This window comes from Amblyraja radiata, chromosome 4 (assembly GCF_010909765.2).
Source record: "Amblyraja radiata isolate CabotCenter1 chromosome 4, sAmbRad1.1.pri, whole genome shotgun sequence".
Taxonomy (NCBI): Eukaryota; Metazoa; Chordata; class Chondrichthyes; order Rajiformes; family Rajidae; genus Amblyraja; species Amblyraja radiata.
This window is the reverse complement of record NC_045959.1, coordinates 45,550,527-45,569,206: the sequence shown is the minus strand read 5'-3', so window position 1 is coordinate 45,569,206 and position 18,680 is coordinate 45,550,527. Positions and strand designations below refer to the sequence as shown.

The 18,680-nt window shown below is 41.0% G+C and overlaps 1 protein-coding gene across 5 annotated transcripts in view; it reads left to right on the top strand.

Moving 5' to 3' along the window:
- LOC116972035 (ATP-binding cassette sub-family C member 9-like) overlaps positions 1-18,680 on the top strand; it is a 153,569-nt gene that overhangs the window by 68,507 nt on the left and 66,382 nt on the right. For all 5 annotated transcript variants that reach the window (XR_004411701.1, XM_033019303.1, XM_033019301.1 and 2 more), the window contains exons 7-10: positions 1,323-1,475; positions 5,135-5,290; positions 7,529-7,717; positions 16,620-16,728. Coding sequence is in view for 4 of the 5 variants with exons in the window: in XM_033019303.1 (XP_032875194.1) it covers positions 1,323-1,475; positions 5,135-5,290; positions 7,529-7,717; positions 16,620-16,728 (607 nt within the window). In the remaining variant the exon portion in view is untranslated. The remainder of the gene's footprint in view (positions 1-1,322; positions 1,476-5,134; positions 5,291-7,528; positions 7,718-16,619; positions 16,729-18,680) is intronic.

The window sequence follows — 18,680 nt, the reverse complement described above, 5'->3', positions numbered from 1 at the left end:
GTTAAGTACAAAGTGTAAGGAAATAATCCACTGAGAAAATATCCAAGAGTCACCAGGTTTTGGCTCCATTTTCAAAGTCCGATTTTCTGCTAGGTCAGCTGGCCACAAAGGCCCATTGTCTTGCCAGCATTGCAGGGTCAGCCTGGCCAAGAGAAGTTGTTCGGCATCCTCCACCACTGATCCACTGTTCTGTGCCTTTGCAAGCCACGTCCAGTCTGGGAGCATAGTCTCTTGGAGCGGCGCCCGTTCTAGTTGAGCCCCTGCAGAGGCTACTGCAGAGCCTCCAGCCATCAACTCGACCTGAATCCCCATATCAGCCATTGAACCATTGTCCCTCTTCTCGCCTCGCCCCACCCCACTACCGTTGAGCCCTTGTGCCCCAGGGGGGCCTCCCGCAGCTGACCTTAAGTTGAACATTCTGTATTCCCCTCTGTTGAGAAGAATCCAATCCAGTTTAATTGCCATCCAATCAGCCTGCTCTTAATCATCAGTAAAGTGGTGAAATCCAATGCTGACTTTGCTAGCAAATGGCACTTAGTGACCAATTACCTACTCACTGATGCCCAGTTTGTATTTCGCCAGAACCACATGATGCCAAACTTCAGCATAGTCTTGGTCTAAGCATGGACCAAAGAGTTGAATACTGGCTAAGGTGAGACTGACTGCCCCCAATATCAAGGTGCCTTGTTTAAACTAAAGTCATTAGGCATTAAAGAAAAAAAAATCAAGTGGTTGGTGTCATTCTTCACACCAAGAAAGTTAAAGCTTAGAGGTTAATCATCCCATTCCCCAGGACATCACTATAGGTGTTCCTCAAGTCAGGATCCTTGCCCCATCTGTCATGAACTGTTTTATCAATGACTGTCCTTCCATTGAAAAGATCAGAAAGAGACTGTTCTACTCTTAAGTAAATAAATCAGTCATACCCACATGGAGTTAGACAATATTCAGGCACAGGCTGATAGGTGGCAAGTGACATTTGTATTACAAGTACCAGGCAATTACCATCTCCAATAAAAGACAATCTAACCACCTATCAATGACATTACTATCACTGGTTCCATCATCACTATCCTGGGTCACCATTGACCAGAACCTTCCAGTGGATCATTCACAGAAGTATTGTGGCTACCAAATCAGGTTGAAATAAAAGTAACAAGATTATGCTGATTTTCATTATAAAATTGTGATAAACAGATGAGGATCCAAATCACATTGTAAAACAGAAAATCCATCTGCACAGCTCTAGGCATCTGTTTGGGAAGAGGCATCGGAAATATTTAATAAATGGTAATGATGTTTCATCTCCTGATTTTACATAGGAAATCCATTTTGTCAGTTTCTGGGAATTTACTAATAATGGCTATGTTTTGGCATTCTTGATGATGTGCACAGTGCTCTTTCAGCACCTCTGCTTGCAGATGTCTTATTATATTGTTATTCGAGATGGAATACGCATAAGATCAAGTCTGCAGGTAAGATGGTTTTATTTTATCCTTCTTTCCCATAAGCCAATTTTATCCTTTCCACCTGTTGACATTTTTCCCCAGGTTCTGATTTTATGCCAGTACTGCGCTCATCTACATCTCATCTATGTCTTAAGAAAGTGGCCATTCTTTAAAGATTTTCAGCTGTATGGGCCTCAATCCTATGGCCTCCTGCCAATCTGTTTAAATTCAGCAGGGTCAAATGCTCGATTAATGTAAGACATATCCTAATCCAATTTAAAATTTACATAGACTATATTACTCGAAAACCAAACTGAATAACATTTTTCAGTTTGTGATAAATCTGTGATAAATGTCTATCTCAAGAAGCAACTATAGCACACTCCTTCGTCTCCTGCATAAAACTTCATAAATTTTGGAAACAAATCTTTGAAATCTTCACAAAAATATTTAAAATAAAATTGGACCCTAACACAGAATTGATTATTTTCGGAACAATGGAAGCCTGCTCTGAGGTAACTTCATTTCAAAATAGTTTTCTTAACTATGGCTTGATAACGGCAAAAAAACGTATACTCAAATTTTGGAAAAATGCACCCACCCCAACGCTTAAAATGTGGATCACAAACACGTCTGAAATGTTACATCTTGAAGATATGAGATTCGTCCTAGCAGGAAAATCAGAACAATTCTTAAAGATATGGTCTCCTTTCATCGATTTATTACGTATAATATGGTGCAACATAACTCAGGAAATTAACCGTTTCAGAACTGGGTGAGGGGTGTGGAAAGATATGAAGTAGGTATATTCCTTTTCTTTTCTGTTCTATTTTTTTCTTTCCCTTTTTTCTCTTTTTTTTAAATTTCCTTTTCTGGTTTTCTCTTTTTTCTACATTTTTATGGGCTCTTTCTCTCTATCCATCCACAAACTACTAATTGTTCACTTCTAGGGCTTACACAGCACCACTTTCCTTAATCTTTTTTCTTCTTTTCTTGCTTCTGTTATTTTTCTATTGTTAAATTTAAAACAAGAAGTTGTACACAAAATATATTATGTTATATGCCACGGTTTTTACGACTGTACATTGCTTCTAATAAAAATATATTTTTAAAATTCAGCAGGGTCTTTAGATAGAATGAAGAGCCTGACCCAATTTCAATCTTCCCCCTCTCTTCCCCCAATTACAAAATAAAAAGAGAAAATGATAAAGATAGCAGGTCAGGCATCAATTGTAGAGAGGAAGGTTTTAGGACTAAACCTATTATCCTAAAATGACAACGTATGAGAACTTCATTTTCCCCTCTTTCCATTCCTTGGTTCACATAGTGGAATGATTTAGGGGTGGGGAGAATGAATGGGAGATTAAATAAGTAGTTATCAATTTTGGGTGCACTAAAGGTTAACAGACTTAATAGGCATGGTTCATGTTTCTCAGCTGACAGGAAATATGGCAACTAAAGGGAAGTAAGCATTTCTGATTCCAGCACTTAAATGATTATCCACGAACTACATTGAACACAATGACCTGGCAGGCAGCCCACCTCAGCCCAAAACCTCCAAGGTAACTAACCACAATCTGTCTTCCAGTAAACATGATACCCCAACCCTCACCATAAACTGTTGTTTGCCTTTGTCATCTTACAACAGCTTGCCAACACCTCCCACTGTCTTTATTTCTAATTCAGATTCAGATTCAAATGTATTGTCATTGTGCAGTGTACAGTACAGAGACAACGGAATGCAGTTAGCATCTCCCCAGAAGAGGGGGTCTGTGCATTTATGTAAATAAAGCATTGTGCACGGCACCACCATCATCGAGAGTCACTGCTCAGCTAACCTAGAGTTCCTCTTGGTTAGATGCAGACCGTTCTATCTGCCCAGAGAGTTTACCTCCACTGTTGTGATTGCAGCTTATATTCCTCCTGATGCTAATGCTAAGCTTGCAATGAAAGAACTGCATACTGCCATTAGCAAACAACAGACTCACAACCCCGAGGCAGCCTTCATTGTTGCGGGTGACTTCAATCACTCCAACCTGAAGACTGTACTCCCCAAATTCCACCAACATGTCTCCTTCGCCACTAGAGAAGACAAGACACTGGACAAAGTCTACACAATCATGGCTGAAGCTTACAAAGCCGTCCCCCTCCCCCACCTTGGACAGTCTGATCACCACTCATTGTTCCTGCTCCCAAAGTACTCCCCACTCATCAGACGGGTTAAACCCACTGTGAGGACAGTTAAAGTCTGGTCAGAGGAGGCGGACTCCACACTTCAGCAGTGTTTTGGAAACACTGACTGGAAGGCGTTTGCAGCCCAGGCCACCCTTGACTCCCACACGGACATTGATTCCTACACATCCTCTGTTCTGGACTTTATAAACTCCACCATCAATAGTGTCACCTCCCTCAAACGGGTGACCATATTCCCGAATCAGAAGCCATGGATGAACAGCGAGGTCAGGCTACTGTTGAAAGCACGGGACACCGCTTTCAGGTCAGGCGATGCCCGAGCCTACAGTTCATCCAGGGCTAACCTGAAGAGGGGCATCAAGAAGACCAAGCACTGCCATAAGCTAAGGATTGAGGAGCACTTCAACAACAACCCCGACCCCCAACGCATGTGGCAAGGCATCCAGGCCATCACGGACTATAGACCCGCCAACACCACCCCCACATCCAGCGACGCCTCCTTCCTTGAGGAGCTCAACCACTTTTATGGCCGCTTTGACAGGGACAATCTAGAGATGGCCATCAAGGTCATCTCTACCGCTTGTTGAATAATTCTCAACTTTCAACCATTAAACTCATGGAGGGAGATTTTTGCCCTGAGTCTGATATAATTTGTTATAGATTGGGCATAGCCGAGCTCTCCTCACTGCCCCTTTTTTCCTTCCTCCGTGCTCCGCTCCCACTTACCACCTCTAATGTTCTGATTTACCAAGTACTATACCAAGTGAACTTTAGTTGATTCCCCTTCTCTGGGTAAAAGACTACATTCACATTATTATCATGATTTTGTACATCTCTATAAGATCACCCCTAACCAAGTGAAAAATTCTAATTGCATTTTACAGTACCTCTGCTTTCCATTTTTGCAATGTATTAATACATTTTCAGGCCATTAACCCCACCATTCTGTCCTCTGTAAATTTGGTCAATATGTTGCTTTCATTGGTATGCTTTATGGCTTTGTAGAAGTAATGCCTATACTGCATGCACAATCTTTATGTTTAAATAATTCTTCTCATCTACTACAACGGTACTTCATAAACTCTCAGCCTCCAACACCAAATGCACAAGGTCATCTAGTGTGTGGAGTATCAAAACATGCCCTATCTACCATTCTAATTTGAATGTATATCACTTATCCTTCATGCTCACTAGATTTTCCTACCGTTCTTAAGAACAATTAGGTCAAATTTATTGTCACAAGAACAGGGAGTTATAGAGACAATGAAAATGTTGCTTGCAGCAGCATTGCATGCACATAGTGTAACGCAAAAATCATTTTAGACATTAATTACACCTTATACAAGACAGTGAAAAGAAAAGAACCATGCAAAAAAATAAAAACATTAGAGCAAAAACACAATTGGAAAACAATTAGTGATGAGCAATGTACTATGAACTGAATAAATTGAAATAAATCAGGATTATCAAGGCATTTCATATTAATTTTCTAGACAATGATTTACGTGAAAACGTTGTCACTGCCAGTGCGAGTCTTCAATGGTGATCATCTGACGGTGGGCCAGATCATTAATCACATGTCGGTGGATGCTTTTCAAATAATGATGGTGGCATTTATGGGATTCTATGTCATTGCAATTCCAATACAGGTATGTTAACTTCATAAAAGCTAAATTAACAGAAATTAACTAAATGGGAAATATTTCGTAAAGTGGCCTTCTCTGGGTTATTGTAGTGTTTGCAGCTCGCATGTCAATAATGTGGACCATAGAATTAAAGATGTTATTGCAGTAAATATATTTAGAAAAATGGCCTTACTTTTATACTTCTTACAAACCACACATAAATTGTCTGGTTTAACATTAGCAGCCACTGAAATAAATGTAAAGCTATATGTCTGTTTCCTGCTAAATATAATTTCAGATCTACAAAAAGGATTCAACTATACTGTGCTGGATATTTAAATATGTGATTAATTTGCTTTGTGACAAATGAACGTGAAGTTCAGCTCCAGAGTCATTTACAAAAAGTGTACTTTCAAAATTAATTTTGTAGTATAAGAAATTGAGACAAGCTTTTTTAAACTGAAAATGGAACCCATCCATTACTTTTTTTTTTTTTTTTTTTTTGCATCAACTAAGTTAAATCAGTTCAGTGAAACTTGCATTTACATTGTGTAGCTGCACCTCTCCACTGAAGTAAATAGAATCACTGAACTTGGGCAACTTCTGGGAAATTCTAGGACTTTGACTCTTCCCCACTGTATGAAAGCATAATTGCGGCAGCTAAAATTTCTCAGGAAATTTTAAATGCCCACATTCATGTACTCATGCACGGAGACACCAGCTTCCTGACAATTATATACAGAAATTATAGAACTGCATGCATGCTTCTGATAAATTAACCATAAATCAATGATGGTTGCCATCATTTTTCTTTGCAGTTTTCCACTGAAAAAATGATAAATTAAATATTAATTAGTGATGTGGAGTTAGTGATAGAGAGGACCAATGAACTGAGAAATTTTCATTTTTAATTGGAAAAAAAACTTCACTTCCAAAAGCAGTGTAAATTGTAGCATGTGTAGATTGCAATAAATCGTGAAACCTATAGAATTTTCCTGGAAATTTCCAGATTTGATCACAATTGTGACAAAATAGAAAACTTTCCATATTCTATCAAAGACAATTAGTAAGTAACCTGGGGTTGTAAAATGGATTCTTAAAATGCTAGTTTAGGAACAAGTAAAATATTGCAGCGGCACATTATTCAAATAATACAATCTATTATTGTAAAACTCTGATCTTGGATGTTTACTTGTGGGTTTGCTTGCTTGCTTGAACTTTTTCTTTGATTCACATCTCCAAAACCTGTCGTGGTAACGATGACATTTTTACATATTCTGGTAGAGTTTTACCTCATGATCTCAAAAATCCCCTCATCTGAAAATTTGATTTATTACTTCTGAGATTTTAACTAAAATTGTTCACCAATCTGACATCTTTTTAAAATCTAACGTGCTGAAGCGAGCTGGATGACGTCACAATGCCTCTGCTCCTCGCGGTAAGCTGCCCAGAATTTTCAACCTGCCCCCCCCCCCTCTCTAAGGAGTGGTGAATATTGGGACCTATGGGTGAGTGGTGGAGTATTGCGTTCGGGAACCAGCCCTCCCCTGTGACGCCACACCCCTCCCACCCCTCAATCTCTACCCGCCTCCTTCTCCCTCTACCCCCCTCCCCACCCCTCTCCACCCCTCCCCCTCTAGCCGCGCCTGTGCAGTTGGGGGTTATGCGTGAATGGATAGCGGGGGATGGGGTAAAAGGAGCATATTAATAATATTAATATAATATCAAGGGGGGGGGTTAGTGTGTGTGGGGGGTGGTTAGTGTGTGTGGGGGGTGGTTAGTGTGTGTGTGTGGGACGCCGGAGGCTGCCCCCCCCCGCAACAGCGCGTTGAAGGGACAGGACCCAACGGGTCCCCCTTGGTCTGGTGAACAATAAAGGACAACGTTTATCATGCATTGGATCACTCGCACAGTGTGTATTTTACCAAGGCTTGCTGCGGTTCCCCAAAATTACAAACTATTTTTAGTTTAAAAGATATTGTGGCTTCATCAAACTGCTGGTGCACCCTAATTAATGCTACTTTGGATGCACATATAAATTGTAACAATCGGTGAAGCACCTCGGCATTATCTTCTAAAGGTCAATTAGGGATGGACATTAAATCATGTCATTGTCAGCAATCCCCATGTGTTCAGTGACAAAACTGAGATGGAACTTTTAAAACCTTTATTGCAATTGCATGAAACAATTTAGTTGTTACTTTATTTTGTACTATTCCAATCATTTTACTATTAAATACATTACTTGTATCTTGATTTCAGATTATATTGACAGTTCTGTTGCTCTATCTGCAACTGGGGTATAGTGCTTTGATAGGAATCTCTATCATTATAGTGCTCACCCCTCTTCAGTACTATATCGCAAAGAAATTTCTTTCTATTCAACAAATAACAATGGAGTGTACAGATGACAGGATCAAGAAATCCCATGAAATGCTGCAGAACATAAAGGTAATGACTGCTATATTTGGTGAGTACAACTGCATTCCTGTTTGAATTTGGGAAAAAAACTGTTAAATAAACTATTATCTTGGCAAACAATTACTTTTTTTATGTTATAAGGAAAACTGTTTACTTCCATATATTTATATACAATCCTACTTTATATACAATCACTATTTCATTCTGACTTTAATATTAGCTTAACAGCAGAAGGTGATCTCAAAGTGAGCTAATATTTGGCAAAAAAGTATTTAATCAGGTTTAAGGTGTAGAGGTTTGCTGGGACTCTAAGGGGAATTTTCTTTTTCACACGGAAAATGGTTAGACCGTTAGAGTATGGAATGCATTGCATGCAGAGATGGTGGAGGTAGAAAATTTCATGAGATTTAAGAATCAGATAGACAAGTGCTTGAATCGTCAAGGTTTAATATGCCACAGACCTAATATAGGTAAAAAGGATTATATAGAAACCACAGATATAGTGGGCCGAACGGCATGTTTTTGTGCTGGACAACTCTGTGACTCCTGCAACTGGATCCTCAATTTCCTGGACTTCCTGTTATCAGGCAACCTAACCATCCTATCAACAACTAGAGAGCAGTCCTGAACTACTATCTACTTCATTGGAAACCCTCAGACGATCTTTGAATTGGCTTTACTGGCTTTATCTTGCACTACACGTTATTCACGTTATTCCCTTTATCGGGTATCTGTACACTGTGGATGGCTCGATTGTAGTCATGTTTTTTTGTTCTTTCCATTGACTGGTTAACACGCAACAAAAGCTTTTCACTGTACCTCGGTACAAGATTAAAGATTCAAGAGAGTTTATTGTCATGTGTCCCAGATAGGATAATGACATTCTTGCTTTGCTTCAGCACAACAGAATATAGTAGACATAAATAAATACAGAACAGAATTGATCAGTGTGACCATATACCAGGTGTGGGTCCTTGATGATGCTGGCAGCATTTTTGAGGCAGCGACTGCGATAGATCCCCTCGATGGTAGGGAGGTCAGAGCCGATGATGGACTGGGCAGTGCTTACAACTTTTTACAGTCTTTTCCGCTCCTGGTACACGTGATAATAAACTAAACTCAAACTCTATCATTATGAATTCAAATAACTTGGAATTTTAGCTACTGAGTTGATGATCTTTCCAGCAGCTCTAATTTTTCAAAGTAGACAAAAATGCTGGAGAAACCCAGTTAGTGAGGCAGCATCTATGGAGGGAAGGAATGGGTGACGTTTCGGGTCGAGACCCTTCTTCAGACTGATGTGGGAGGGGGGGGGGGGGGGGGGGGGGAGGAGAAAGGAAGAGGCGGAGAAGAAAGGAAGAGGTGGAGACAGTGAGCTGTGGGAGAGCTGGGAAAGGGAGGGGAAGGAGGGAGAAAGCAAGGACTACCTGAAATTGGAGGTCAATGTTCATACCGCTGGGGTGTAAACTACCCAAGTGAAATATGAGGTGCTGCTCCTCCAATTTGCGGTGGGACTCACTCTGGCCATGGAGGAGACCCAGGACAGAAAGGTCGGATTCGGAATGGGAGGGGGGAATGAGAATGGGAGGGGGAGTTGAAGTGCTGAGCCACCGGGAAGTGATCGCCAAGCCTGCGCTTGGTCTCACCGATGTAGAGCAGTTGGCACCTAGAACAGCGAATGCAATAGCTGAGGTTGAAGGAGGTGCAGGTGAACCTCTGCCTCACCAGGAAAGACTGCTTGGGTCCTTGGATGGAGTCGAGGGGGGAGGTAAAACGACAAATGTAACATTTCCTGCAGTTGCAAGGGAAAGTACCAGGGGATAGGGTGATTTGGGTGGGAAGGGACGAATTGACCAGGGAGTTGCGGAGGGAGCAGTCTCTGCGGAAAGCCGAAAGGGGAGGAGATCTGAAGATGTGGCCAGTGGTGGGATCCCGTTGGAGGTGGTGAAAATGTTGGAGGATTATTTGTTGTATGTGATGGCTGGTGGGGTGGAAGGTGAGGACAAGGGGGACTCTATCCTTGTTACGATTGGGGGGGGGTGGGGAGTGAGAGTGGAGCTACGGGATATAGATGAGACCCTGGTGAGAGCCTCATCTATAGTCGAAGAGGGGAACCCCCGTTCCCTAAAGAATGAGGACACCTCCGATGCCCTGGTTTGGAACACCTCATCCTGGGTGCAGATGCGGCGTAGATGGAGGAATTGGGAGTAGGGTCCTTACAGGAAGCAGGGTGGGAAGAAGTGTAGTCCAGATAGCCATGGGAGTCAGTGGGTTTGCAGTAGATGTCGGTCAGTAGTCTGTTACCTGAGATGGAGATAGTGAGGTTTAGAAAGGGTTGGGAGATGTCAGAAATGGTCCAGGTGAATTTGAGCGCCAGATGGAAATCTTCCATATCAAATGGTGAATCGGAGCAGAACTGAGGTTGCCCCTTTGAATTCCCCTTATTAGGTTACTCTCCGTAGTATGGAAACTGCCGTTTTCAAAGTCGCAAACAATAATCAACTGAATTACTGTGACTAGGGTAGCAGGGAGTTGTAGCTGCCTGGAAAATGCTGTCAGAGTTGGTGTTGGGACCAGATATGATGGTATTTAAGAGGGTTTTAGAACACAGAGATGGAAGGGATATGGATCATGTGAAGGCAGAAGGGATTAGTTTAATTTGGCATCACATTTGTCACTGATATCATGGTCTGAGTCGTGTTTCTGTGCTGTCCTGTTGTATGTTCTATGTACACCAACTGTCTTTCCACTGATACTCCCAAGTTGTTCTCCAACACTGAGATATCTTGAGCTCTTCCATGGACAGGTATCACAGTCTTTAGGCCTTGTGATTGCTAGAGAAACAGTACCTAGAGTCCCTCCTCCTTTAACTGCTCCTGTTATAACTCCATTTATTTTCACTCTCCCAACCTGAATTGCCCCTGTACCTCAGTACCCTAGTCTGTTTGCTCATCCACCCTGTAATTGTGCTTGAGCAATTAAGTTGCATGTGGTTTCCATCAACTCCTCTGTACTTCATGTGCACTATTTCACCTGCACTAACTCCACCATTCTCCCTCTCTCTGCCACCTGACTCATCTGCCAATTAACCCTTCCTTAGCTGCTCCAACTATCACTTGCCAGCTTTTCCCCCACCCTTTTCTGTCACCTTTCTACCAGCTATGTCCCCTGCACTCCTGCCTTGAAGAAGGGTCCTGTCCCAAAATATCATCTGTCCATTTCCCTTCACATATGCTGCCTGGCCAGCTGAGTTCCTCCAGCAGTTTGTTTTGTTTGCCTCGCATGCAATGCTTGCCTTAAAATATTTATTTCTGTTACTTTCAGCTTTATCTCACTTATAGCGCTTTATTCAACAATACACCAATTCTATACGCCACAGTCTGTGGTCTTTCTGGATATTGTGGTAAAAATAATTTTGTGCGTTAAGTGGGACCATTTAAATTCCAACCCATTAATACCTTTGTGTCACCTTGCATTAATTAACCAGTTCTAGCTTGTTGCCTGATATGCCCGAGTCTATCCAGTATTTCTTCATATGAAAGTCCTGACATCCCAGGAATCAGTCTGGTGAACCTTCTCTCTACCCCCTCTATGGCAAGAATGTCTTTCCTCAGACTAGGAGACCAAAACTGTACGCAATACTCCAGGCGTGGTCTCACCAAGACCCTGTACAACTGCAGCAGAACCTCCCTGCTCCGATACCCAAATCCTTTTTCTATGAATGCTAACATACCTTTCGCTTTCTTCACTGCCTGCTGCACCTGCATGCCTACTTTCAATGACTGGTGTACCATGACACCCAGGTCTCGTTGCATCTCCCCTTTTCCTAATCGGCCACCATTCAGGTCTACTTTCCTGTTTTACCTCACATTTATCCACATTATACTGCATCTGCCATGCATTTCCCCACTCACCCAGCCTATCCAAGTCACCTTGCAGCCTCCTAGCATCCTCCTCACAGCTAACACTGCCCCCCAGCTTCATGTCATCTGCAAACGTGGAGATGTTGCATTCAATTCTCTCGTCCAAATCATTAATATATATTGTAAATAGCTGGGGTCCCAGCACTGAGCCTTGCGGTACCCCACTAGTCACTGCCTGCCATTGTGAAAAGGAACCGTACTCCTACTCTTTGCTTCCTGTCTACCAGCCAGTTCTCTATCCACATCAATACTGAACCCCCAATACCATGTGCTTTAAGTTTGTATACTAATCTCTTATGTGGGACCTTGTCGAAACCTTCTGAAAGTCCAGATATAACACATCCACTGGTTCTCCCTTATCCACTCTACTAGTTACATCCTCGAAAAATTCTATAAGATTCGTCAGACATGATTTACCTTTCATAAATCCATGCTGTCTTTGTTCAATGATTTCGCCACTTTCCATATGTGCTGCTATCCAATCTTTAATAACTGACTCTAGCAGTTTCCCCACTACCGATGTTAGACTAGCTGGTCTGTAATTCCCCATTTTCTCTCTCCCTCCCTTTTTAAAAAGTGGGGTTACATTAGCTACCCTCCAATCCTCAGGAACTACTCCAGAATCTAAAGAGTTTTTAAAAATTATCACTAATGCATCCACTATTTCTGGGGCCCTGGAGATTTATCGGCCTTTAATTCATTCAATTTACCTAACACCACTTCCCGGCTAACCTGGATTTCACTCAGTTCCTCCATCTCATTTGACCCCCGGTCCCCTGCTATTTCCGGCAGATTATTTATGTCTTACTTAGTGAATTGGTCTGCCATGTCCTTGTTCCACATGATCAATTCACCTGTTTCTGACTGCAAGGGACTTACATTTGTTTTAACTAATCTTTTTCTCTGCACATATCTATAAAAACATTTGCAGTCAGTTTTTATGTTCCCTGCCAGTTTTCTTTCATAATCTATTTTCCCTTTCCTAATTAAGCCCTTTGTCCTCCTCTGCTGGACTCTGAATTTCTCCCAGTCCTCTGGTAGGCTGCTTTTTCTGGCTAATTTGTATGATTCATCTTTTGTTTTGATACTATCCCTGATTTCCCTTGTTATCCACGGATGCACTACCTTCCCTGATTTATTATTTTGCCAAACTGGGATGAACAATTGTTGTAGTTCATCCATGCAGTCTTTAAATGCCTTCCATTGCATATCCACCGTCAACCCTTTAAGAATCAATTGCGTCTATCTTGGCCAATTCACATTTCATACCCTCAAAGTTACCTTTCTTTAAGTTCAGAACCCTTGTTTCTGAATTAACAATGTCACTCTCGATCCTAATGAAGAACTCAACCATATTATGGTCACTCTTGCCCAAGGGGCCATACACAACAAGACTGCTAACTAACCCTTCCTCATTACTCAATACCCAGTCTAGAATAGCCTGCTCTCTCATTGGTTCCTCTACATGTTGGTTTAGAAAACTATCCCGCATACATTCCAATAAATCCTCTTCCTCAGCACCCCTGCCAATTTGATTCACCCAATCTATATGTAGATTGAAGTCACCCATTATAACTGTTTTACCTTTGTTGCACGCATTTCTAATTTCCTGTTTGATGCCATCCCCAACTCCACTACTACTGTTAGGCCCGACTACAGTCCGTCTGTTTTTTTACAGAGATTATCTTTGTCAGTAATTTAAAGTCTTAGCATTTTGCAATGTTTGCTGTATTCTGAGGATTCAAGAGATGTATCCATGGTGAACCTTTAGTGCTAAGTATTTGAGAAATATCATTTTTTTCCTTCAACTTGGTTGGTTTTTCAGAGGGAAATGGTCTCATTGTAAAACACAAGGAATAAAAATGTAGTCTCCTTTAAAGCCTCTTAGGGCTTTAACCTTTGGAATACTGCTTAGAATAATCCTTCCAAATGAAGAGGCTGCAAAAATTAACAAAAAATCTTCATTTCATCAGCACCTAAGGTTCACCAAGAATTCATTGCTTGAATACTGAGAATTCAACAAACACTCTAGCAGTGACTAGTGGGGTGCCGCAAGGCTCAATGCTGGGACCCCATTTATTTACAATATGTATTAACAATTTAGATGAGGGAATTAAATGTAACATCTCCAAGTTTGTGGATGACACAAAGCTGGGTGGCAGTGTGAGCTGCGAGGAGGATGCTATGAGACTCCAGGATGACTTGCATAGGTTGGGTGAGTGGGCAAATGCATGACAGTTGCAGTATAATGTGGATAAATGAGAGGTTGTCCACTTTGGTGGCAAGAACAAGAAGGCAGATTGTTATCTGAATGGTGTCAGATTAGGAAAAGAGGAGGTGCAATGAGACCTGGGTGTCCTTGTACATCAGTCACTGAAAGTAAGCATGCAGGTACAGCAGGCAGTGAATAAAGTAAATGAGGATTTGAGTATAGGAGCAAGGAGGTCCTACTGCAGTTGTACAGGGTCCTGGTGAGACCATACCTAGAGTACTGTGTGCAGTTTTAGTCTCCTAATTTGAGGAAGGACATTCTTGCTATTGAGGAAGGATGAAATGGGATCTTATAGAAACATATACAATTATTATAAGGATTGGACAGGCTAGATGCAGGAAAAATGTTCCCGATGTTGGGAAAGTCCAGAACCAGGGGTCACAGTTTAAGAATAAGGGGTAGGCCGTTTAGGACTGAGATGAGGAAAAACTTTTTAACCCAGAGAGTAGTGAATCTGTGGAATTCTCTGCCAGCAGTGGAGGCCAATTTACTGGATGTTTTCAAGAGAGAGTTAGATTTACTGTGGCTCTGGGGGCAAAAGGAATCAAGGGATATGGGGAAAAGCAGGAACGAGGTACTGATTTTAGATGATCAACTATTTTCTATGTTTCTATGTGTCTAAAATGCTAAAGATATTAAATTAACATCCCAGGAGTGGCACTGGAGGCACCCCTGACAGTGGCATATAAGAGGCTTTTGTTGATACACGAATCTGCAGTGAATGGAGAGATATGGATCACATGTAGGTAGAGGAGGTTGGTTCAGCATTGATGTTGTGGGCCAAAGGACCTGTTCCTGTGCTGTACTGTTCTATGTTCTATAAACAGCGAAGCTAATCTCTAGCATGTAAATTAACGCAGCAATAATTTCTGATTTCTAAACGTTACATTTTTAAGAATTGAAACTATTTGCCTAACTTTGTTTTATTAATGCCTGATAACATCACAGCATTTAAAAAAAAAATAAAATGAGGTTTTCAGTGTATTTATACATTGACAAAGTCTTATGTGGCTGACTGGTCTGGAAAGTTTGACTACCTAGTGTCCAGAGTGTGATAGCAAATTGGAAACAAAATTGGCCTGGAGGTTGGAGGTAGAGCGTGGAGGATTGGAGAGAAGGCAAATGATGTGCCTGCCTTCTTTGACCGAGACAAAGTGTGTAGGAATTGGGACGTCATGTTAAGGCTGTACAATGGTGTGCAGCTCTGAGAATAATGTGATTAAGCAAGATAGAGTGCAGAAAAGGTTCACAGGAATGATGCCTGGAATAAAGGGCTTGAGTTAGAAGGAGAGATTGCATTGATTTGGACTGTTTTCCTTGAGCGAATGCGGTTAAAGGGTGAACTTATAGAGATATACTAGACTAAGTGGGACCCGTTGAATCCCATGTTCACACGGGAGGGCTGGTCCCCCAACGCAATATTCCACCTCTCCACCAATTCCAATATTGCTGGCCAGTGGGGGTGGGGTGGGGCTTTCTGGAGCGCAGGTTGGGTGTTGTCGGCTGAAGGGACTGGTTTCCAGAGGGCTAGTATGGACATTGTGAGCCAAATGGATTCTTCGGCTGGCAGCTCAGTCACTCAGGCCTGGTGGGCTGGCAGCTCAGTCACTAAGGCCTGGTGGGCTGGCAGCTCAGTCACTCAGGCCTGGTGGGCTGGCAGCTCAGAAACTGACAGAAATTCTGGTGTGTGTGTGTGTGTGTGTGTGTGTGTGTGTGTGTGTGTGTGTGTGTGTGTGTGTGTGTGTGTGTGTGTGTGTGTGTGTGTGTGTGCGCGTGCGCCGTGCGCCGTGCGCCGTGTCGTGTCGTGTCATCTCGTTCTGTAGATCACAGCAATGAAGGAGGAAAGTCTATCCTGGCCTGGATCTCACAGGGAGCAAATGAAGGGAGGGAGGAAAAACCTCACTGGGGTGAGGTTTAATACTTGCAGGGGGAATAGTTACTGATGGGCCGAAGGGACTCTTCCTGGGCTAGTACAGGCCTGATGGGCCAAAGGGGCTCTATAAAAAAAATATGTGGACTCCCTGTGAAAGGCACTTTTTCTGGACTTTTCCTAGCCTGGCATGGGCTTTTTGTGCCAAAATGCTCCTCCTGGGCTAATACGGGCATTTTGGGCAAAAGGGACTGGTTTCTCGGCTAATAGGGGCCTTGTGAGCCGAAAGTAGTGTTTCAGGCAAGCCAAACAACTCATTTCATTTCCAGTTGCATTGCAGTTTCAAGCACAGGGCAGGCCAAATAGCTCATTGCATTTTCACTTCACTTCCATTGCCATTGCACTTTCAAGCACAGGGCAGGCTCAAGCCAATTAGATATGCACATCATCGTGAGATACTTTGATAGGGTTAAATAAATCTTTTAAATTAATTTCCTTTTCTCGTGTTGGTATAATGGAGACTTTTAACCCTGTCTGCCAGAAAGATGGCAGGGATGGCTCCGTAGTGCTCTGGCATATTGAGTGTCCAGAATGAACAGTTGAATTGCTCTTAACACATATTTTAATTTCATGATGTTGGATTACAATTCTGGGGAAATGCTACTAGCTTTTGTAAGGCCTGTTGTAAGGTCTTCCAAATGTTATTGATTATTCTGTTGCAAACAATGTCACTGAAGTTATGTTTTATATTATGCCCTGTTAAGAATACAATGAAAAGTCTTTTCACCAGAAGATGTAAATAATCACTTCAGTGCAAAATATTTAAATTGTTGTTCTTATTGAATTTATAACTCAATTATCTTCCAGCTTTTGAAGCTTTACTGTTGGGAAGGGATCTTTCTCGAGGCTATTGAAATGTCAAGGGGGAAGGAGCTGAAATGTATGCTGAAAGGAGCATTTTACGTGATTATGACATGTGAGTTGCACTTATAAATGATAATTACTGTAATACTTTGGTATCTTCCAAATCCAAATCTGCTCTGAGCTGTAATATAATATCATAATGCAGTTTAGGAAAAAATTACATGATAGGTAAATGCACGACTATCCTCTGATAGTTTAGTTTAATTTTTGAACTTTTGAAGTTTACATTATTTTTCAACCAACTTGTAAAGTAGAAACTTAACACTTAAAATGTTTAAATGTACTTTGAATCAAAGAGACCATAATGAAAAAGACAAAAAATTGGATTAGTTCTGATAAATATCTTATGGGAATTATTGTGTCAGATGATTTGCAGCTCTCTGGTTATCTATCTATTTATATCTATTTATTTGTCAGTATACACCAGTACCATCCTTTGAGTGTGACCAAGTATGTTAATTTGTGTCGATTTAAAAAAATGCTTAAATGACATGTAAGAATTTTGTGAACAATGGATTTTTATGCTCATTGTTCACATTTTCAATCCTTAAGCTTCTTAATCAAATCCAGTTCATTACACAATACAAAATCCAGAATTGTCTTTTCCTTGGTAGGCTCAATTACAAGCTGCTCTAAGAAACCATCTCATTGGTTCTCCACAAATTGCCTCTCTTGGGATCCAGTACAAACCTGATTTTCTTAGTCTACCTTCATATTGAAATCCTCCCTGCCCGTTAGCATGCTGTACTATTTTATGTTGTATGTTCAAATGAGAATATTTTTTTTTCAAGCTTAATGGGCCAGATGGCATATTCCTGAACCTACTTATGTTCTTAAACATAAGAAAGACTTGATGTTGTATTTCACGTCAAGATGACCTTTGGAAATTACATCCATGTATTCAATAATGCTGCCTATTTCCGTTCCTGGAGCACGAATCATGCCTGAGCTCATTAACTGCTGAAACATTGATCAATACCTTAGTTGCCCTGAGACGTGATGCTATCAGTGTATTTCTGGCGAGCTCTTTTCATTCTATTCTCCATTATTGAGGTCATTGAAAACTTTGCTCTCCTATTCTTTGACTGCACCAATTCTTACACCTCTCACCTGTTTTGTACGTTAAATGCTTTGTTACATAAATGCAAGTAGTAACAGGAAGACATACATTTATAACACTCACTGAATATGGAGAGAAGTTAAAGATTTCTTTGCACACTGTTGGAGGTGCTTTAGTTGAAAGTACAAACATTATTTATTTGGGAAAAAAATGGATAAATATTTGAATCAGAACTTGCATGGGACTAGTGGGAACACTGAGTACATTTTAGATGTAATTTGCAAAACACTAATGTTGTTGAATTACCTATTAGGATGTATAGAGTCCATCATGCATCTCAGCTTCAGTGAAGATGAAATCCGATCAAAATAGTTTGGCCAGGAAAGTCAGTAGGTGAATGTATCAAGAAAGTAGATTATAACAATTATATTATGAATAAAGTTTAAAGAAACAAGAATTTTATTGTTCTGTTAAAAGTTACAAAAGGGGTCAAGGTATAGATTCAGCTATTGTACGAAAGAGTTATACAATGAGAGCATAGAACCTAATATATACTGTACTGTGGAGTGAACAGTTTTAAAGCATAGAGTTGCATGATGAATTAAGAAACTTTGTTGAGATTAAGAGGAAAAACTGTAAAACATCATGAAAGATAAACATCTGTTAACAACTAACCAAGGGCGGGTTAATAGTTCTGGTTAAAAGGCATTCCTTTTAATGTGCCGTTTCTCTATAAACTAATCTCTCCAATATTTAAAAAAACATTTCTGCCAGATTGTAACATTCAGTTGGCAGCAAATCAATTTATGTTTGGCTAATCTTTTCCTTTTAAGGATGGATTTTGAATGACCTTGAACTGTATTCTATATCCTGCAGACTGGTCTTTTTTTCTTATTTTTCTTTTGTGCAATGAGACATGAATATCGTGCACTGAAAGCTGTCAT